The sequence below is a fragment of the Centruroides sculpturatus genome, unplaced genomic scaffold, assembly GCF_000671375.1.
Source record: "Centruroides sculpturatus isolate CEXI.00-Female unplaced genomic scaffold, Cexi_2.0 scaffold867, whole genome shotgun sequence".
Taxonomy (NCBI): Eukaryota; Metazoa; Arthropoda; class Arachnida; order Scorpiones; family Buthidae; genus Centruroides; species Centruroides sculpturatus.
The window spans coordinates 43,006-67,205 of record NW_019385160.1 but is presented as its reverse complement, the minus strand read 5'-3'; the positions used below and the strand labels follow the sequence as shown (position 1 = coordinate 67,205).

Here is a 24,200-nt window from a genome sequence, read left to right as displayed (position 1 = left end):
AGGAAATCAACGATTTAAACTTTTGTCATCAATAATATCAAAATATCCGTTAAGTCAGAGTCGAATTATTACACAAAATACAGTCGACCCCCTATAACACTGTTGATTTTTCCGTTTTATATGAATTTCATGTTGTACGAGTCACTTATATTTTACAAATACGTGTGCCGGGCTGTGAATGGCTCACGTATTTGTAAAATCTAAGTGACTCGTACAACATGGAATTCATATAAAACGGAATTATCAACAGTGTTATAGGGGGATCGACTGTAGTTTTGAAATTGTACAAGCATAAATAATATAAATACTTTTATATTATTTTCTACCGCTATAATTTAATTCTTAATTATGAACTTCAATTTTAGTAATATTGGTAAAAGAAATAACTTTTTTAAATTTGAATCTGTCCGCTCATATTTAATTTATAATTTTCTTTTTATCCTTCACTATAATATTTTTTAAAAAATCAACTTTTAATGCTATATTTAAAATTCAGTACATATTTGAAATCGGAACACAAATTCTAAAATCAGTATGTCTGGTCGCTAACTATTTTAGAACTACTTTAAATCTTGAAAAAAGCTTAACATAAAAGCTAAAAACGTATAAGAACATAAATTTTGGCAGTTTTGGCAGTTTGGTAGAATTTATGCAATTTCTAAACGTTTATTTTCTAAACAAATTAATTACAATGTACTACATAATTGCAGTATAATTCCTTATATGCAGTAGTTTTAAACATTAAATAGTAACATATTTAACATTCTTCCATCCTATAAAGATAGATAGAACCAAATCTCTAGATGTAATTTTTATAATAAATAAAATCAAATAACACAAACTACATTTAAATAATTTTATATCCTCATCATTCCTGTTACAGTCCTTCTTTTTATGCTTCTCTTTAATATGTCTGTTTAAACTTTTCTTACGTTTATACTTCAAATTGCACATTCCATTTTCCAACCGTTAAAGAAACTCTGACACAAAGACAAACACAGTTGCCGCGATTGGCGCTGTTCGCCTTAGCGGCATAATTTAGAACTAACACTTACCAAGCAGCCAGACTTGTGTGCAGAGTTGCCAGATTTGGCTACCCGTTTTTTAGTTTGGCGTAAAAATATTATTTGACGCATTGGCTGCTTTTTGGGCTACATAAATTTGGCTTGGCTACATTTTTGACTACATATTTATTTATAAATACAGTATATTATTTGAATAAAAATGCACGTTAAAATGGTGTTTCGTCGTTTTTTTATTAAGTATAGTCCCAAATGAAACAATATTTTTTTTTTTTCAAATAAATTTTTGTTCGTCTCCTTTATTTATCTACTTCTNCTCCTATTATTAACACCTATAATATTTTTTAAAAAATCAACTTTTAATGCTATATTTAAAATTCAGTACATATTTGAAATCGGAACACAAATTCTAAAATCAGTATGTCTGGTCGCTAACTATTTTAGAACTACTTTAAATCTTGAAAAAAGCTTAACATAAAAGCTAAAAACGTATAAGAACATAAATTTTGGCAGTTTTGGCAGTTTGGTAGAATTTATGCAATTTCTAAACGTTTATTTTCTAAACAAATTAATTACAATGTACTACATAATTGCAGTATAATTCCTTATATGCAGTAGTTTTAAACATTAAATAGTAACATATTTAACATTCTTCCATCCTATAAAGATAGATAGAACCAAATCTCTAGATGTAATTTTTATAATAAATAAAATCAAATAACACAAACTACATTTAAATAATTTTATATCCTCATCATTCCTGTTACAGTCCTTCTTTTTATGCTTCTCTTTAATATGTCTGTTTAAACTTTTCTTACGTTTATACTTCAAATTGCACATTCCATTTTCCAACCGTTAAAGAAACTCTGACACAAAGACAAACACATTTGCCGCGATTGGCGCTGTTCGCCTTAGCGGCATAATTTAGAACTAACACTTACCAAGCAGCCAGACTTGTGTGCAGAGTTGCCAGATTTGGCTACCCGTTTTTTAGTTTGGCGTAAAAATATTATTTGACGCATTGGCTGCTTTTTGGGCTACATAAATTTGGCTTGGCTACATTTTTGACTACATATTTATTTATAAATACAGTATATTATTTGAATAAAAATGCACGTTAAAATGGTGTTTCGTCGTTTTTTTATTAAGTATAGTCCCAAATGAAACAATATTTTTTTTTTTTTCAAATAAATTTTTGTTCGTCTCCTTTATTTATCTACTTCTAAGTAAAAATTGAAAGTGTCTGCAGAAGTACTTTTTTAAAATATCGTTTTTCGTAATAATTTTAATGTATATTACTATAATTTGACATGTTAATCCTTAAATAATAAAGTAGAAAAAAATAATATTAATTTTCCTATTACAAAGGAGTTATTAAACCGCAGTTCTTTAATATCAAATTATTATACTAATATGTACATTTTGGGTTCATCAATACCCTTCATCAGTTGGGTTTTTTGTTTTTATGTTTTAATAGAGGTGTTAATATCTGTTTTTAATATTTTAACTTGTATCTCTAGTCTACTTTCTGTACTGTGGGATGTAGGCATACTTTATCTATTAATAATAACAGTAATATTATTACTACTGTACAGTACGTATTGGTTTAATAAAGAAATCTATTACTCAACTTTCAAATTAAAAAATTGTAATTTGATAAATCCTTTTGAAATAGCAAATTAATAACTATTAAGTCAACTGTCGTCTATCATCACCCAGCTGTCCCATTGTGGGCTTGGTCGAACATTTTATGGGCTTGTTAAAAGAGGCTCTCTTAGTCCCCGCATGGCAGAAAGAGCAAAAAAATGTATGTTATGGCAAGATTATTTATTGAATAATTCGCACTATTTCTCATATAAAATGAGTGCTTTCGACATATTAGTAAATTACAGTTTATGCTTGAATTTTGAGTCTTGCGATCCTTATTTTTGGAGCAGCTTACAGACCTGCTTCAGGCTTGTAAATTGGCAGAAAATGCTGTTCTGTGATTGAAGTTATTACTGAAAAAGTACGAATGATGTTTTCTATTTTACTTTTTTGTCAAATCTCAGATTATAAAAAAGGAATTTTTTGATGGTGACAAAAACCTGAAAACATCTGGAAACGCTGCTCATGTGTGCAAGGGCCTAGAATATATTCTAGGACTTCGGCATGAGATAACCTTATATTCTAGGACCTTGGCCCACGTGTAGGCTGGTGAGCGGTTTTTATACCCGAGATGCATTCCTACTGAAATTTTATTGAGGTTAATTAAACGCTATTTTTAGTAAAATCTAATCTATTTATTTCAGTCAGCCACTGATATGATAAACCCTCCAATTTATTACAACCCTATATATTAGGTTAATTAATTCGATTAAATTAAAGTAGTAGGCACGTTGCCACAATGAAATTTCAAAACGTACTGAAGCTCCTTCAAATAATGTACTATTTCTATGGTTGGTTACTTTTGATATTAATATACCATCATACTCAATTTTTGTGCTTCTTTCAAATTCATATTCGTGAATACTTTGTTAAATATGAATACTTTAAAATTAAATATTTCATAAAAAGATTTTATGAAAATAGTTTCTATGATTTTTTGTTAAAGTTGCGATGATTAAGAAAAAAAAAAAAAAATGTGGAGTAATTCTCCCTAGCAAACATTATGTCCCCTCAACCTATAATTGGCTGAGCGAGGGGAGGTTTTAGTGTTGAACCCTGTGTTTTCTCTAAACTATCCTTTCCAAAATAATATTATCCAGACAATATGATGATGATTGCTTATGTCATGTGAATAATGAATTTATAATTAAGGCAAACAGTAATGTTTTTTAGGCTATACACTTTATGCATATTACAGAATGTTTAATTACTACTGATAATAGCATTTCTCTCAATGGGAAAATATAAAATTTTGTCCCCTTGGTTTATTTTATTCATAATTCCATCTCGTAATCTTACAGTATTAACTTTTTATAGATATAAGATTAAAACATTTCCTGTATATATACAGTGCATTGTTTACATAATATAAATAATACATTAGAATTGCACAATTAGGTCGTATGCAGAATCTCATTGGTATACCTTGTAATTGTCGGTAATATTTACCTTGGAATTCAAAAAAATTGTTATTTAACACTAACTTTACCAGTCGTTTAACCCAATCTGGGCATATTATGTAGGACAGTGAATTTAAAATAAATTTTAAATTTATTCAGGGATACATATTGTTAAGAAACAGCAATACTATTTTATTTAATTTACAAAAAATATAAACAAAAAGAATTAGGTTAAATAATGTGGCGATAGAATGTTTACTAACACAAATTTAAATCACATGAAAGTTAATTATACGTTCAATTGTGCCATGAGATAAAAAAGATTGTAAAACATTGTTTCAGTAGACTGTTGCCTAATTGTTGGGCACCGTCTCATTCTTCGCCATATGATTACCCCATTACGGACCTGGACGAAATCTTAAGGGGCTTCCTGAAAATTATTTATTTATTTATTTATTTATATTTATTAATAAATAGAAAAGTTCCGAAGGATTCTGAAAATTTGCGGGGAAGTTTATTTATAACGGGAATTGATGTTATTAAATTTTGGTGATTAAAGGTCTAGGGAATGGGGAGATAAAAAGGTCGTGTCATATCTCGAATAGGGTCTGACTTAATGAAGATTTTACTCGTTATTAGCATTTACAATTATTTTATAAAACCCACCCCTACCCTCAAAATTAAGCTTTTTACCATTTTATAATAGTTGAAAATGTAAAAAGTTGTTTTTAATAAAATATCATAACAGATGGCGCCGCCAAATGTTATCAGGAAAGTTAAGCAACTCGTTGCGAGATTTTTTAAAAAATTACTTACTTTCTCATGTTCACATTTTCTACTTTGGTGATCCGGTGGCCGGATGGCCGAGCGATCAAGGGGGCAGCTTACCGCTCTGGGGAACCCGGGTTCGAATCCGAACGAGACGAAAAAATTCCACAGAATTTTTCCGGGGTTGGTCCGTTCGGATATGTCGGGCCCCGTCCCTTATCACCCAGAAGCCCTATTATGGGCCTAGCCGAACCCTTAATGGGCTTGCAAAAGAGGCCCTCTTAGTGCCCATAGAGTTAAAAAAAACTTTGGTGATCCACTATCTTTTTCTTTTAGACTTTCTTTTGTACGTTAACAGATATAAACTCTACATTATATCCTTCGACGACTCTCATATCCAAAGAGTTGAATTTTTGGAGCGACGATATGCACAGATTTATGCCATTTATTATGGTTATAAGTTGATATTGTCTTACCTTGTACGGTACAAATGAGAACATCATAATCATTTCATTAAATTAAATTATTGAAAGTATAAAGTATATATAATCTATATAATTGAAAGAGGATTTCAATTTGTCCGACTTATTTTGAGTGAACGGCTGGGATTAAAAATACAGTTCAGGTATCAAAATTAAAGCTCTTACTCTGTAGATACCGCCGCTGAAGAGAGATTTGAGAAAGATGCAATGGTTCAGGTGTAGCGGCAAAGTTATAATGATAAGTCTACGAGACAAAATTTCGGGTGCTCTCACGCCATGTAGCGATTTAATTTTTTTAAAACCGTTTCTGTATTTTTTTGCTAATTTTTGACATTTTGTATTATTTTTCAACGTTAATAAAGTTACATAAAATAAAACTGGCTGTGTATGTCCGGCATTTCTCGAACTTTTGAGGTAATGAGGCCTTGTTAACTTTATCACGAGCAAGTTTTTTGTGTTTTGCAGTTTCATTATTGTAAATACTCAGGTCAATAAATGCACATTTTAGTTACTAAGACTATTGTTTTTATCACCCTTTCCCAACCCAACCTCAACAATCCTCCAACGTCTCGAAAGTTCGAGCAACGGATCACACATAACTAGTATTATATACTGTATTATATAATCTATATTTAGTTTAAGTTATGGCAACGCATCACTTGGGCGATCCGCTTAGGGGATGCCTTTTGGGAGGTGTTTTTAAGGGTAACTGGCCTCTATTCACGCGTTACAGAAGTGGAGAGAACCCGGAAAACTCCACGTGGTCAGCCTGTCCGGGCGAGGCACTAACCCACGACCGAACTACGGAACGGAACCGCTTGCCCACTGGTAGGCCTATATTTAGTACAAAACTAAAAATAGCAATATTTGCCGAATATAATCACTTATTTTGATAACCACAGAAAAGGAGTTTTGCCTCGTGTTCCTTATCTCAAATACTCTTTCGGTTTCTCAAATATAATAGACTTTATCTCTACAAAAATAGCCAAATTGAGTTATTAGAGTATTGGCTATCTTTGGTTTTTAAAANTTACTGCAAACTATATCAAAAATATCCGTTTGAAGAGAAGTCGAAGACCCTACGAGCATTAAAATATATTTAACAATTATAGATGATAGACACGGAACAAATTACCAGATCTTGCGATTTTTCAACAATTGTGCTACTTTTGAAGAAAATTTGCGGTAGTTTTTGCTAATAACGTTGAAAGAATCGCTTTGGGTTAATAATTTTCTTGTGTTTATCAGATTATGTCGAAATTTGTATTAACAGCAAGTGCTTTCTGAATGTTGGAATTCATTTTCGAGTCATGACGACGAGATAAAATGAGAAAAATTTGTCATTCAAATTCAATTTCTCTATCTAACTCATTATGTATGTTGTTTTCTGCTGTAGCAGACTACAAGCAATATTACATTTCACACGATTTATGTTAACAATAAATGCATTTTATACTCTGTAAAGATTTTGTAAAGACATTTTTTGTTTTCTCCTTATATCAAACACACTCAAAACTTGGTCCCCTCAAGTTCTCAATCAATTGAAATCTTCAGTTATGATAAAAAATAATGTTTCAAATTTCAATTTTAAGTCTTATTATTTAAATAAAAGCAGTTATAACTTATAAAACAATTTATTTTATTTAACTTTTATAATTTTAAACACTTGTTTATGCAATTATTTATTCGATAAAACATTTTTTTTTTTTAATTTTCTGACTTCATATATATATATAACTTTATACATGTTAATTGTCAATAAATCAAGATGTTTATGGTTATGGGTTTTACTCTCGGATTCACTAAGTGAATATAATTATTATATGGACTAGGGTAACGAATTATTATTAATGGAATATCAGAATTAATATTACGAAGAAGATAGAAAGTTGACACTAATCGCACTTTCGCAGCAATAACGATTTATCATTATGCTAACGTTTACCAAAGAGGAGAGAGAGAGAGTTCTTCGATTTTTCTTCCTTTATTTTTATTTTCTTTTTTCCTGATTGATTACAAATTAGAAATAGAAATAAATTAGTGAGTGTTTTTTGAAAATATTTAAGGAAATAAAATATTTTTATGATTCATTATAAGGATACTTTAGTACCTTATCAGTAATTCTAATTAGATTTAAAATTAGTATGTGATTCTGGAAATAGTTAAAGAACTAAAGAAGCATCATTATAAATACATTTCTAGGATTAATATTAATTTGGTGTATTGAAAATATTTAAACTAATTTCCTTAATCTTCTTTGGAATTCCTAAAGTCTCTGTTATTCACTCTCTTTAGTGTCTCCTAACTAGCTTAGACAAAGTCACTTTGGCTTCTGCTCTTCGTATTAACTTTTAGAGATAGTAATATTTTTGTTCTGGTGACCCTTGTATCCATATAATTACTGATCAATAGGTCACATTACATGGTAACTTCTTACAATAAATTCCAAAAATATGATAGGGTGAACGGGTGTTATCGAATGTTAAAGTGGTGATAGGTAAACGTTCCTGTCACTCCTATCTTATTGTTATTCTAACATTCACTTTCATCCCTATCATCTTTACTACTTTCTCTCCTTCTCAGTAATTTTGCCTTCCAAAAACCAAACTGCTTGACTATAGAACGTTGGGAATAGCATTACACGTTCCATCCTAAAAAAAAGAAAAGTAATCCACTAATGCGTTATTTTCAATATTTATTTTAAAATCTCAATNTGGACAGGTTATTGAAAATGCTATCATCCACACTGCTATTATGACTGCAAGGGCACGCATTTTGGTGCATGTGTATCCAGCTTTTAATGGTCTACAAATTGCATAATATCGTTCGAAACTAATTGCAAGTATGGTCAAGAGAGATCCGTGCGCAACTACCAGTTCAACAAATGGTACTGTTTTACCTAAATTAAAAGAATAATAAATATATGTTATTATGTAGCCAAATACAGCAATATAATTACTGTATATAATAAAATAATTTAATACAATTAACTCTCTAAAAATATAAATCTGTAGTAGGAAATATAAAATATTTACCATTTAATTATAAAAATTAGTTACTTATTAATATTTACAAAAATTTTGGCACACAATTCTTGAAGAATTCAACAAAAAAAAAAGTATTTTGTCTTGGATTTTTATCACTAAATCCATTTTACCGCTTGAGAAATTATCAACAAAAAAGACATCAGTTCATGGTTGATGAAAGATAAAGAATCGTCTCTCAATCTAGATCGATTAGTGTTTAACTATAATTGATGTATTCTTCATGGATACTTCAAGAGATTAAGTAAGAAATCCAATGGTTCATTTCATGTGAAAGTCTATGAAACACCTAACTGGAGAATACCATTTTAATTTTCTTCTTCTTCAATGGCTGAGAGTTCGAAACTGAACTTTTAAATTACAGGAAATTCTTTAATTCCGAATTCTTCGGAGAATTAACTTCTCCCTAATCGAATAACTGACAATCCCCATAAAATGCCGTATACAAACATAGGATATATTACGCCGTATAAGGAACAAATTACAAAATCTCCTGATAAAATTCCCTTTATTACGAACTTCGGCCATTTAACTTACTGCAAACTATATCAAAAATATCCGTTTGAAGAGAAGTCGAAGACCCTACGAGCATTAAAATATATTTAACAATTATAGATGATAGACACGGAACAAATTACCAGATCTTGCGATTTTTCAACAATTGTGCTACTTTTGAAGAAAATTTGCGGTAGTTTTTGCTAATAACGTTGAAAGAATCGCTTTGGGTTAATAATTTTCTTGTGTTTATCAGATTATGTCGAAATTTGTATTAACAGCAAGTGCTTTCTGAATGTTGGAATTCATTTTCGAGTCATGACGACGAGATAAAATGAGAAAAATTTGTCATTCAAATTCAATTTCTCTATCTAACTCATTATGTATGTTGTTTTCTGCTGTAGCAGACTACAAGCAATATTACATTTCACACGATTTATGTTAACAATAAATGCATTTTATACTCTGTAAAGATTTTGTAAAGACATTTTTTGTTTTCTCCTTATATCAAACACACTCAAAACTTGGTCCCCTCAAGTTCGTTAATTAGAGAATTTCCTGTATATATATATTACCATTTTGAACGTCAAATTTTCTTTGTAAATTCATAATTTAATCTTCTCAGACAATAATTTATCAATAAAATATTAAATTAATTAGTATTTACATGAGCAAACATATTTTAAATTATTTTCGGGCAAAAGAAATAAGTAGGACGGTTTATTTACAATTATTAATAAATTGGAACAAATGAAATTCCAAAATTGATCATAAGAAGTGTTCGTAACGTAGGGCAAGAAGTTCATCACTCGATGTAAACTTTGACGTTTGTGTATATATATATTTATTTATATAATTAAAAAATATAGGCATAGTTTTTCATACAAAACTTTTATCATACGTTTTCTTGGGCGAAATTTTGCATATTGTGTTACTTGCGACAGTTTGCACTTGGCTCTTCCCTCCTGTGCTGCTCGTTCTTAACGTTGTAGACGTGCTAACAGTTACTGTTCTTCTTATTAAACGTTTATGTGTACCACAGAATATTAAATGAAAGAAAGCATTCCGAAATTTTGAAGATATTAAATTATACAGTATTGGATTAATTGCAGAATTGATGTATAACATGACACGACAGAAGTACAGTAGATTGTAATATGTCTCCATACCTAATGCTTCTATCTTATCTTGAGAAACTAATGTTAACCAAACTGTAAAGACTCGAAAAGGAGTAAGGCATACGAAGAAACAAAAAACAACAGTGGAAAGCATTAGCACCACTTGTTTTCTTGCCTTCATCTGCGTGTGTTCCATACTAGATTTTATTAAACATCTACTATTCATGAGATGTTTGGCTATAACACCATATATAACAACGAGAACGATTAATGGAACCCAGAAAAAAGCAGCTGAAGTAGACAGAAAATATATCTTGTGCCACATGCTTTGGGCAGAAGTTAGACAAACGGGCACTAAGCTACCATCTACGTAATGGGCATACGTGTATTCTGTAAGAGCCAAAATTGGACAGGTTATTGAAAATGCTATCATCCACACTGCTATTATGACTGCAAGGGCACGCATTTTGGTGCATGTGTATCCAGCTTTTAATGGTCTACAAATTGCATAATATCGTTCGAAACTAATTGCAAGTATGGTCAAGAGAGATCCGTGCGCAACTACCAGTTCAACAAATGGTACTGTTTTACCTAAATTAAAAGAATAATAAATATATGTTATTATGTAGCCAAATACAGCAATATAATTACTGTATATAATAAAATAATTTAATACAATTAACTCTCTAAAAATATAAATCTGTAGTAGGAAATATAAAATATTTACCATTTAATTATAAAAATTAGTTACTTATTAATATTTACAAAAATTTTGGCACACAATTCTTGAAGAATTCAACAAAAAAAAAAGTATTTTGTCTTGGATTTTTATCACTAAATCCATTTTACCGCTTGAGAAATTATCAACAAAAAAGACATCAGTTCATGGTTGATGAAAGATAAAGAATCGTCTCTCAATCTAGATCGATTAGTGTTTAACTATAATTGATGTATTCTTCATAGTAAATAAATAAATAAATATATATATAAATTCTGGGAAAATTTTAAATAATTTTTTTAATAAATAATTTCAAAAATATTAATATAGACTACAGGCAAATCTCTGAACAATGGCTACTGACGGGAACGTAAAAAATGGCTGTTATTTAGAGGTTATTTTGTATGACCTTTTGTTAAAAAAGAAAAAAAGTTCCTGAAAAAGCCATTGTTGGGAGGTGGTCGCTATTATAGGTTTCACTGTACATTTTTCTTCTAAAAAAATCTAAAAAATTATGTTTTGTAATGTAATAAGACGTTTAAACCTATAGAAATTAGATTTAAAAAAATACAAAAATCGATATAGAATCTTGAAAAAATATATGGGCCTATATTTTTTCCCGTTCTGTTTGCTATAAATGTATTTTTAAATCGTATAAATTAGAAATATTTATTATTATTATTATTAAATATTATTTTAAAGAAAACAGCTTATTTTCTGTAAAAATATTATGTAAATATTGATCATGAATCAATTACTTCGTTGAATGTTTCAACTAAGATCTTGAACCAAATATTAATTATTACATAAGCATATATTTTATCACAAAATTAAACATAACATAATTAACGATAAAACTAACTTTTAAATTATTTAAATTATTAATTATCTACCCCACTAGATCAATGATTTTTAATCTTTAAGAAGAGAATTTATGATGATATCTTTCTAGTAAACACGACTATTTAGAAATGACTAAGTAATAGCAGTTAAAGACGAGTATTTTTTTTTTTAAATTATTAAATATAAAACGATTAAAAATGGCATCCAACATTATATAATACGTGTAGCAATATGACGAGATACGCGCAATCACTTATATTGCTCTATATACTTCGTATCTACACACAGTACTTCTTCAGACTTGTATTTTTAGAAAATCGTATAAATTTAAACTGTGCCTTTTTTTATATTTGATGAATTTTCTTAAAGCCAGAAAACTTTGTTGAATACACAAAGGTATATTTTAGTTTAGAGCTATAGAGAATTTAATATCGGTTTAATACATTTATTTACATTGAAGAAGTTCCGAAAAATACTCAAGTAAATGTCAGAAAAGATGAATTGTGGTGTTTTCGAATTACATTGGATTATTTTAAAATTGTATAAGCGAGTGAGAACTTCTGACAATACAACAGAAGGTGAAAATGTATTCTTCAAGAAATATATTTTTTCAATGAAGTTTTTAAGATACAAACCATTTAAAATTTCTTATAAATTCATCTTTTTCTTTTCTGAGAAAATATATAAATATATCCTAAACGAATTAATTAAAAGTTTAAAGTATTTTAATTGGATTTTATTAAAGATTGATAACATATTAAAGATTTTCATGAAGACTTTCTGCCCGTGATGACCGAGTAAATAAAATGGCTGAATACTAAATATTTGGTTCCGAATGTTCGCTATCTAAAGAGCTGGTTACGTGAAGTTTTTCGGGTTTTTTTTCACTTGTCTAATATCTAAACAGGAGCCAACTTTCTATTGAAAGTCCTCCCGGGAGGCATCTCCCTTGGCAGATCACGCATGTGTTTCGTTTGCCTTATTCCTCCAGTCCACTCCATTATTATTTTCATAAACTTGATGCACAGAATTATGGAATCTTAAGAAATTGCATCAAATATTGTAAAAATAAACGCAAAATATTTAAATACAATGTATTCAATATGTTTCAACTTGAATTTCGATCATCCTCAAGCTTATTCCAAAGTTTATCATTACACTTTGAAGAACATTTCTCTGAATGGCGAAGATTTCATAGTTTTACATTAAAACACAGTGGAAGGAAATTGAATGGACTTTATGTTCTTCATTCAGAATCTTTCATACAGTTATCTTTAATTCTAGAGATAGCTGTATGAAAGATTCTGGATGAAGAACTTGCAGGTTAATTAATCAATTTTATTCCACGATATATAACAAAGATCGTTGAAGTTGAGGATAAACATATTGAACATATTGACTTCAGTCGTTAAATTTCAAAGGTATCTACCGGACACTATATGGTATATTCTATAAGTATTTATATTATTAATTTTTAAAAATAATTGATATAGTAAATTGTTTTATTAAATGCTATCTGTTTCGGTAGAAAAACAAATTTGATAAATAGTTCATTTAACTGTTCGTGATGGCGCTAGTAGACATCATCGAAATACAGTATTTAGTTTACAAGATTATTAAAGAACGTCAATAGATGGCGCTTTCAAATAAAAAATTGGTTAAATTGTACTGGAGCACGATTCGTTTAGTTGAGATGGGGCACATTTTTACGTCAATTTGGCGACATTTTCTTTAAAGTTATTCATTGTAAAACTAAGATATGACGTAAAACTGACATTAAAGTGTAGGGCTATACAATACTAAAATCAGTATCACATTACACAGGGTACACGTGCGTGTGACCGTAGAACAGAGCTTTACAAAGCGGAAGAAAATTGCAAAATATTAATAGAATCACTTATTTTAATTTAGATTTTATATTATTAATAAAAATATATAAATAAATTCGCAGCAGAAATTCTTTTAATTGCTCGTATTATCTATAGTTTATAAATTGTATCTATTATTTAATAAAATTATAATAATGTAAAACGAAAATTCACCACTGATTACTATTTTTCGTTGGTTTTATTCACTCGGCTATGCACCAGTCAATTTTTAATAAAACGTTCTTGAAAGGTAATGCGATAAAATAGTGTATGTCATTAATTAAAACCTAAATTCCTTGTCGAAATCCATCCTAAATATTTTAATTGTTAGCCAAACACTAGCTTCAGATACTTTCCTCTTAATCATTCAATATGAAGTACTCTTTACTCCAATACTTTGTCAATTTGATGTATGAAACAATAGCTAATCATCAAAAGACAATATAATAATTAATATCGTTAAGACACAAGCACTATTATCCAATCTATAATCATTACCAATTTATTGTGTACTGTTTTAAGTTACCTCTGCTGTGAAGTAAGTGATATATTTTTAAAATTATATCAACCTGATTACATAAACCATTACACTCTGAGATACTGGTTAAAGATTTAACATTATTTTCCATTTTTAAATTATGTGAAAGAATTCGAATATTGAGATAATTGGCAATATACGAGTTTGCTAATTTCCAGATTTTAAGAAATCCACCAATGGCCACGTAGATAAAACTACTGAACACTGGTAGTGTTTGTTGGTTTGCACGTGATCAAAGTGTTTCCGGGTTTCCTTCGCGTGTCTAACATCTAAATACGGTCCAGTCCTATAAGAAAGAAAGTCTATAGGGAGGTACCTTCTTGGCAGATCGCCCATGTGTGCATTACCTTATCCCATCAATCTCAAATCCAATTTTTAATAAATTAAACGAGACATTTTTAAGAAGAGGAGATCTAGTGAGAATTTCTTACTCGATCTTCAATGAACCTTTATCTAATACTGATTATGCATAGTAACAGATTTATCTAAATCCTCTTTGAATATAGATATCTTCTGTTTTCTCAGTTTCAAGATACTTTCTATTCCTTATATAACAGAGAAGAGAAACTTTTCGTAACGAGAAGACTACATTTCAAAAGAATCCTATAAGACTACATGTTGTACAGAAGATTGCATAAGTGTAGGCCTATACATTCACTATAAATACACCAAAAATACATTATTAAAAAAACAGAGAATATACTTTCGTAATTAAAAATTAACTTGTAACACTAGAAGGCCAGTAGAATCTGAGGAATTCCAAATTATGAGGAATCTCTGAGGTTTTTTGTGACCTCAGATTCCTCATAATCATACTTTACCGACACTTTTCTTTATCCATAAGAGTTTTAAAAAGAAATACTTATTTTTTTAAAGTAAATTCGGATAATTTTCCTCTCTGATGAAAAAAATCATTAATTCGGACTGGATTCAATTTCGGATCACATTATTCAAGATAGTGTTTAATGGTATGTAATTTATTTATCAGCTTCGATAGCTTTATATTCTTCAGTTTAATTTTTTTTTTCTTGAATCTCCAACATCTAGGGATTTAAAGGATTTCTTCCAATTCTGATTGTATTTTCGATAATATCGTTATGATTTGAAACTAATGCGAGTTCTTCCTCCGTTACTCAGAAAATAATTTAGATAAATGTTATAAGAATCCAATTAAACGGATCTTGTAAAATGTATTTAAATTTTAAAATTTAAACAATTTTATCTTATAATCTTATAACAGGCTTTTAAGCTTACAAATATATATAAATTATTCATATATACATATATTTATTGACGTGTTATTTATATAGTAATAGATAATGAGAATATATATATATTCAAAATTATTTAGCATTTTACATACAGAGTGGCCCAAATGTCAATTAACTAACGATTTATCAAGTTTTCGCTTGGAAAGCAATAATTTCTGTATTTGAATAATAATAATAAAAAAAATCTCATTACGCGACCATCAGTTGCCGAATGGGTAAAACCACTGAACACTCTAATTGCGAGTTTACGCCTCACTTAAGGGCAAACTGCACGGAGTTTTCCCGTGTTTTTCTCATACCTAATACCTAAATAACGATCAGTTTTGCATAAAAGTTCTCTCGTATTCCCCTTGGCAGATCACCCATGTGTTGTGTTACCTTACCTTACACCTTCAATCAAATCCAATCCGAAGGATCGCTTTACAATGGTTAACTGACTTATGAGCCACCATATATATTCTATTTTATATGCCTTGGCTTCATAATATATTCAGAATGATCCAGACAGAATATTACTAAAGATTTCTTGTACTAAGGAATGGTAACTAATGATACACTTATCAATACAGATGTTAAGGAGCGATGATTTTTTTGATATCTTTATCAAAATTAAAGACTTTATCAACAATTTTCTGATTAATGATGCTATTTCGATCGAAATATTCTCATAAACGATAACTTCAATGGCTTATTATAAGCAAAGAAATCTTTGGATAATTTTAAAACTCGTTTAAAAATTATTAATTATAAGATAAAAATGCAATACAGTATTAATCTTGATTAATGGGCACTTATATAAAGTATTTCCCCCCCCTATTTTTAAAAGAAAGAAAAAAAAATCAAAATACTTATGGAACACACGAAAATCAATGCGAATTAATGTTCGCTAGTATTATCGATTATTCGACACCTTTGGTTTTTCCATCAACTCACAAATTTGGATTTGCTTCAGAAATTTGTACTGTTTCAATAGGAATATTATTAATTGGGGTAGTGTTTTTTTTAAAAGAATTATATCACGCAACATCTAAATACCTTGCAGAACAGTACATTGCCACGTCTGAATAGTGTTGTCTGCAATTCTTTTACGTCATTTAAATGAAACTATCTGGAACATTCTCAAAATGATATTGAAGACAAAAAAGTTAAGCTAAATGGAACATTTTAACAGGTAGACAGAGACGTTCCACTTTCTTACATTTATCGTATACAGAAAACTTATAGAAGAGGCATTATATACCATATATTCTTCGGGCATTTTTTTTTTTTGCTTCAAAAATTAAAATTTATGCTGCCAAAAGTATAAAAATTGAAGATCTAACTGAAGCTATAATAGAAAATGAACAAGCATAAACCGATTCTTGGCAACTTCTCCTGGATGCTAATATTAAATCATGCCAGAAATATATAAAGAAAGCTCTGTAAATTAACTATAAATTAACATTAGTAACATAAATTTTAATTTAATTTCTAAAATATATTGACGAGACATTAGCAATTTTCAGTTTAAATATAATTAATTTTAATACGAATTTAGATAAGAAAGACTTTCATAATAACGTAAAAAGCGTTTTTCATCACTGATCTAATCTTAACTTTGTTTTGATTTCATTGTTTATTTTGGCAAAGTTAAAAGTATTAGAATCAAAATTACTACTTTAGTAATGAGTTTCGGCGAAATAGTGACATAAATTAATTGTGTACCTGCCACTAATGGTGAAGATAAGGATTTCTAATTAAAGGACATTCTACCTAAATTAATTTGAAGAAAATTTCATTTTATCTTTTGTCTTCATTGTCAATCTTTTGATTAAGCCCTATCATAGAGTGATTGCAGAGCGAATTTGGAGAGGACATTTACGAGGCCTCAAAAGCATTTGTTACAAATTATTCATTAAGACCAATATGTCTATTAAGGGAAAGAACATTTATATATATATATATTTTTTTAACCAAGCTTTATCATTTAGAAAATGTAAGGTAATTTTTTTAAACGTTGTTAATGTATTTGAACTTCAAAGATGCAAGTGCCAACTCGTCCTCTGTAAGAGTTTAAGATATTTGAAAATAATTATGTAGAAAATATCCTATATTCCATCCACATATTATCGAAGGATCAGCAAGGAAAATTCTGTGTAGGATTCACATTTATGAGATGAACTGTTGTTCGCAGGTTCGTTTCTCACTGATGAGTTGGCCACATGAAGTTTAGCGGAGTTTTTACGTGTCTAACACCTAAATAGGAGACAGATCTTGTCAATTACCTTATTTTATTAACCGATACGGTGCGATTTAATTAATATCCTATTGGTTTTACTTTATTATATCCAGTGAGAATCTACAGGATTTGCTCGGGTATAGCATTTACAGAGCCTCAAAACACAAATTATTATAAAAAANATTTATTTATTTATTTAGGACCTCAAAAAAGTAAATAGTCCAAGCCTCTCTCCATCTTTGAGAGGCATAAATGATTTCATGTAAAATTTCGTTGATTCAAAAGTAACTTGTAATATTCCAAATATTTTATACAATTCCATTTTATAAATTATTTTATTAAAAAATAAATTTAAACTATTAAAACGCCCACTTCTTTAATAAAAAAAAAATCGAATAAATCTAAAAAGATAAATTCTATTTTTGATAATTTTAGAAAATATTTTCTTGCCAAATTTATGATTTAAAATTTAAGCCAATTTTTAAAATTTTCTTTTACATTATAATTTTTTTCATTTATCTAAAATCTTTTTATAGAAATTAATTAGCATTTTTATTTTTAATTAAAATAAACATTGATAAGCATGTTTTAAAGAATATAAAATAAAATCTAATGCAAATATTTCTTGTAATAAATTAATAAATATGAAGAAAATTTGTAAATATAATTTTATTTACGTGTAATTTATAATTTGATTTTATTTTTTAAAATATTTTTGAATTTTTTTAAAAATATAAATTTACATATTTTTAATTTAAAAAAATCGTAAATATTTTGATAAATTTTACATTTATGTTTGGATATTTTTTTAAATTAATTTAAAACTAATTAAATTTAAAAAAAAAAACAACAATTTATACATAAATTTGCATATTTTTAAACTAAAAGCAATTTTTTTTAGTAATTAAAAATAGTATGTGCTAATGGAATAAATTAATTTAAAAATTTGAAAATTATTTATTATGACTTGCCCCTGTACATCATACTTTTCCTGTTAGCAACAGAGTAATGCCAGTTATCTATGTAACTCCTTTCAGGGGAAATGTTTGAATTGAAATAACGTCACTTCCTATTTGTTTCGGATGTTTATATATAGTTAATCGGGTCTTTCTGCTCCCAAGGTGTCCATATCTGGTCTCAAATTTTACATATCTAACACCTTTATCGAAATTAAGGAAGGACAGAACCTTTTATCCACTCGGCTACTTGTTTGGACACCTTGATTCCTGATGACTGGTGATGATGAGAAGAAGGGTAAAAAAAGGACAAACTTTTGTTGACGTAATACACGAATGACCCCATAAAACTAATTTATAGGTCAATATATAAATAATTTTTAAAAACACAATTTAAATTTAGCCATATCTAGACTCATTTTTTGATTTATAAACTGTCCCGGTTTGGGTTATAAACAATATGGCAACACTAAATTTTTATATAATATCAAGAGATATTAATGTGATTTTTCTACAGTTTATTTCTATCATTTCATTTACATAAAGTATTGTATTGTTTTATTAATAAATATAACTTTTAAGAGATAAAAACTGGATTTATTTCTTACGAACCTAATCCATCTAAAAAGGGGGATCGATTTTTTTGATTTTTACAAGTGGATGGTGGATGAACTTTAACAGTATAACTGCCTTTGATGTAGAAAATGTTAGAAATTGGTTTAGAAGAAGAATTTTTCGCTCGGAAAAGCTTAAGATGAAAATGTAAAAATCAAGGTTAAAAATTTACTCTTCAAATTTTGCTTTAAAGTTATAAATAAATTAATTAATTTTTAAAATATATTTTATAGTTTACAGTATACTCTCCTCTCTTAATTCTTGTTTAAAGTAATAGGCAAAGTTCGGTTGAATTAGTTAACAAAGTGGAAAATTTGTTGATAAGTTGCTTGCCTGAAATCATTATTTTTTTTTACAAGAAGGTATTCATGATGCTCTAGAACAAATTATTATACACTGTAAACTAATCAGAATTGCTAATTTTGCTTTCAAATTAATCAAACTTTCAACCTAGCGCTGAAAATTTATTAGTTATATTAAATACACATCACATTATACAGAATTGTCCAAAAGTTAGTTAACCACTATAAAGACTAAATTTCTATTTTATTCGAACAATTAATTATTAAATTTCTCGAAGTTTCAAGGTGTCCCGAATCCAAAAAAAATGTAAATTAAAATTTATGCTGCCAAAAGTATAAAAATTGAAGANCAGATTGAGCATGTTTTACATTAATTTAATAACATTTTTTAATAGAAAAATTTCGAAGTTAAGTAAAAATTTATAAATTTAAAACTTAATTTTCACATTTATATACATTTAGAAAGTCTTTCTATGTCTAAAACAAAGAAAATATATATATATATATATTTATTTATTTATTACAAATGCATATTCACTTATCACTCACTGTATTGTATTTATATTCAAAATATATTCTAGAATATTTAAAAAAATAAGTTAAAATTTCTAGAAATAAATGTAATGTATTATTTTTACAAAACTTAAAAAAGAAATTAACATAATTTTTGGTCTTAAATCTTTACATATGAGCTTATACATAGGTTCAATGTAAAGAAAAGTTGAATACTGATCGAAATATCTATAACTTATAGATCAATCACTTCGAAATATCTATTATAGAATAGTCCAGAAAGTTATCTATTCTTCAGATTCTATAATCTAGAAGCCTAGAAAATCTTATTACCTTCGATTTTTCTCATCTATTTCTTTCCACGAATCGACAATTTGGAAAAGTTATCAAGAGAATCTACATTTAGAAGTTGTTTTTTTTTTTTGTTTCTTTCATTAAATTTATTTATTTTTTTTGTTAATTAAAAAATAATTTTGTTTTATACAATTTAAAACTTTATATAATTTCTTTAAAAGTTGTTTATTTTTAAAAATAATTCGAGAATATATTTTAAAGTGAATTTAAAAAAATAAAATTTAGAGGAAAAAACTAAAGCTTTTTTCAAGTTTTTAAAATTTTTAAATATTTATTAAAAAATCAGAAATTTATTTTTAATGATTTATAAAGAAGTTTAAAGAAATTTTAAATATAAAAGTTTATTTTTAGAAGTGTTAAAAAAATTGACAAAAATGGTAAATTAAAAATTATATAAAAACACAAAAAATAATACATAAAAAAAACGAAAATAAGTTTAATATTAAATAATTTTATGATTTCTCTGTTTTATTTATTTATTTAATTTTCTATTTTTTAAAATAAATTTTTTAATTAATATAGTAAAAGTAGATAGAAGTGAAGAAAAAAAAATCAAAAAAATTATCAAATTTTTACATGTTTTGGACTTGATAAAAGTAGTTAAAGTTTAAAAACATTCGACTTTTATTATCAAACAACCTTAATTATATCTTTTACTAAGGGTACAATATTATTGTAAATATAATAGATGACTTCCTAGCTACTTAAATATCATAATCCAACAACAATATATCTGATAAATTTTGATACAGAGTAGAGTAGAGATCGATCAAGCTGAATCTGTTTATCGATCAATAATAAGGTCTGAAGGACATTTCGTGTAATGTGTAATAGTGTAATTATCGGATGAGAACAGATTGAACGTGTAGTGAATGTGAGCTTCAGACAGGCAGATAATGTTTAGTTATGACGCTTGACTATCTCTTGCTCAATTTGCCAACAACATCTGTTGATAAATTTTACGACGTTTCTATCGATTTTTCTCTCGTTTTGTCACCCTTAAACTATATTCGAAGTATATAATAATTAATAAATTCACTTCATAACAAAGATTTTATTTTTAATTTTCTCTTAAAGGAGTTTTTAGAAAAACAGGAAGCGAATTCTCATTTTGTTATTGTGCTANTTCTAGAATATTTAAAAAAATAAGTTAAAATTTCTAGAAATAAATGTAATGTATTATTTTTACAAAACTTAAAAAAGAAATTAACATAATTTTTGGTCTTAAATCTTTACATATGAGCTTATACATAGGTTCAATGTAAAGAAAAGTTGAATACTGATCGAAATATCTATAACTTATAGATCAATCACTTCGAAATATCTATTATAGAATAGTCCAGAAAGTTATCTATTCTTCAGATTCTATAATCTAGAAGCCTAGAAAATCTTATTACCTTCGATTTTTCTCATCTATTTCTTTCCACGAATCGACAATTTGGAAAAGTTATCAAGAGAATCTACATTTAGAAGTTGTTTTTTTTTTTTGTTTCTTTCATTAAATTTATTTATTTTTTTTGTTAATTAAAAAATAATTTTGTTTTATACAATTTAAAACTTTATATAATTTCTTTAAAAGTTGTTTATTTTTAAAAATAATTCGAGAATATATTTTAAAGTGAATTTAAAAAAATAAAATTTAGAGGAAAAAACTAAAGCTTTTTTCAAGTTTTTAAAATTTTTAAATATTTATTAAAAAATCAGAAATTTATTTTTAATGATTTATAAAGAAGTTTAAAGAAATTTTAAATATAAAAGTTTATTTTTAGAAGTGTTAAAAAAATTGACAAAAATGGTAAATTAAAAATTATATAAAAACACAAAAAATAATACATAAAAAAAACGAAAATAAGTTTAATATTAAATAATTTTATGATTTCTCTGTTTTATTTATTTATTTAATTTTCTATTTTTTAAAATAAATTTTTTAATTAATATAGTAAAAGTAGATAGAAGTGAAGAAAAAAAAATCAAAAAAATTATCAAATTTTTACATGTTTTGGACTTGATAAAAGTAGTTAAAGTTTAAAAACATTCGACTTTTATTATCAAACAACCTTAATTATATCTTTTACTAAGGATACAATATTATTGTAAATATAATAGATGACTTCCTAGCTACTTAAATATCATAATCCAACAACAATATATCTGATAAATTTTGATACAGAGTAGAGTAGAGATCGATCAAGCTGAATCTGTTTATCGATCAATAATAAGGTCTGAAGGACATTTCGTGTAATGTGTAATAGTGTAATTATCGGATGAGAACAGATTGAACGTGTAGTGAATGTGAGCTTCAGACAGGCAGATAATGTTTAGTTATGACGCTTGACTATCTCTTGCTCAATTTGCCAACAACATCTGTTGATAAATTTTACGACGTTTCTATCGATTTTTCTCTCGTTTTGTCACCCTTAAACTATATTCGAAGTATATAATAATTAATAAATTCACTTCATAACAAAGATTTTATTTTTAATTTTCTCTTAAAGGAGTTTTTAGAAAAACAGGAAGCGAATTCTCATTTTGTTATTGTGCTATCAGTAACTGTTACAACGGCATAAATATAAGAAAATTATGATGTCTCTGTTGTTTATTTACATCTATATTTAATTTATTTTTTATTTTTAATGTTTAATTATTTATAAAATTGATTTTTTATATTTCTTCGGCTTTATGGAACTTAGTTATGAGTGGATGATTTATGTTCAAATTACTTAATTCTTTAAGATATTTTTAAGTAATTTATGAGAAGAAACTCTTCAAAAAATCACTTTTAGTTATTTATTTTCTTGTTTTTTTTTTTAGCTAATAATAAACTTGTCTTCAAAGTTTATTCACGTAAAAGTTATCTTAATCTCTCCATGTAAATTATATACGTCCCAAAGGAGTCGTTTTGAAATTAGTGCAGAAATTTATTTTAATGTTGTTTATAAATTTATATAAATTTTAATTTAATAATTTTAATTATAAGGAGGAATAAAAAAAACAATAAATGGGATCAAATACTTAATTTTATATTTAAAAAAATGTCTTTAAAAAACGTAACTTAATTACAAAATATGTTCGAATAATCATATCTTTCACAATATATTTAAACAGGGTCTTGACCTCACGAGAATAATTACTTGAATTTATCTAGCATACATCATTAACTATATAAAGAAACCCATTATGAAGAACATTAAGCATCTTGAGATCCAGATGAACCAAATTTACATTAATATCACAGGATCATATTACAACTGTACAAGCTAATTTATAGCAATTTCTCAAAATAGTTAAACGATGCATACAAATTCTGTTAACATCATTTTTTAAATGTAATTAATTTGAATGCGAGTTAAGAAATTAAATATAAATTTATAACGGTAAACGATTATACTTACTAACCGATAGATCGCGATCCCCAACAATAGAAGAGTTATTACTCGTAAGTAACGTTATATAAGTTATATTGTCATTATGTACTATTTTAGGAAGCTATGACGGTATTATTTGTAAAAATTATCGATAAATAACGTATAAACGGTGGTAAAAATCATTTTTTTAAACTCATTTAAAAAGATTAGGTTGAGAAGTTACGTCAATCCAACTAATACTTTGTATTCGAATTACACGTAAAAAACTGTATAATTTATGACTTTACATTAAAATGTAATGCAGAAATTAGATAAAGAAAATGTCATTTAGTCAATAAATCACTGTCAAATAATTTTAAAAAATTACAAATTGAATAATTTTAATTCTTATTTATTAACATTCATAAAATGATAGAAAACGATTTAATTATATTCTTGAAACAAATCATTAAACATCCTAATTAACTTAATTAATTCTTCATGCTAATTATATGATATTAATTTTGGATATATTAATATAATTATCTGTTGTATATGACTAAATCTTATTGTTCATTTATAACGAATATAACAATAATTTATATAAATAAATTTTATAGAATTATTTTTAAAATAATCTTATAGTTTATTAATAAAAAAAAATTTATACTTTTATAATATATT

General features: G+C 27.2%; 1 protein-coding gene across 1 annotated transcript in view; it reads right to left on the bottom strand.

Annotated features, from left to right (window-relative positions):
• Positions 1-9,563: 9,563 nt before the first annotated feature.
• Positions 9,564-24,200, bottom strand: part of LOC111635605 (growth hormone secretagogue receptor type 1-like) — a 17,062-nt gene continuing 2,425 nt past the window's right edge. The window contains exon 2 of the mRNA XM_023380611.1: positions 9,564-10,567. Within this exon, the coding sequence (XP_023236379.1) occupies positions 9,738-10,567 (830 nt within the window). The 3' untranslated portion in view covers positions 9,564-9,737. The remainder of the gene's footprint in view (positions 10,568-24,200) is intronic.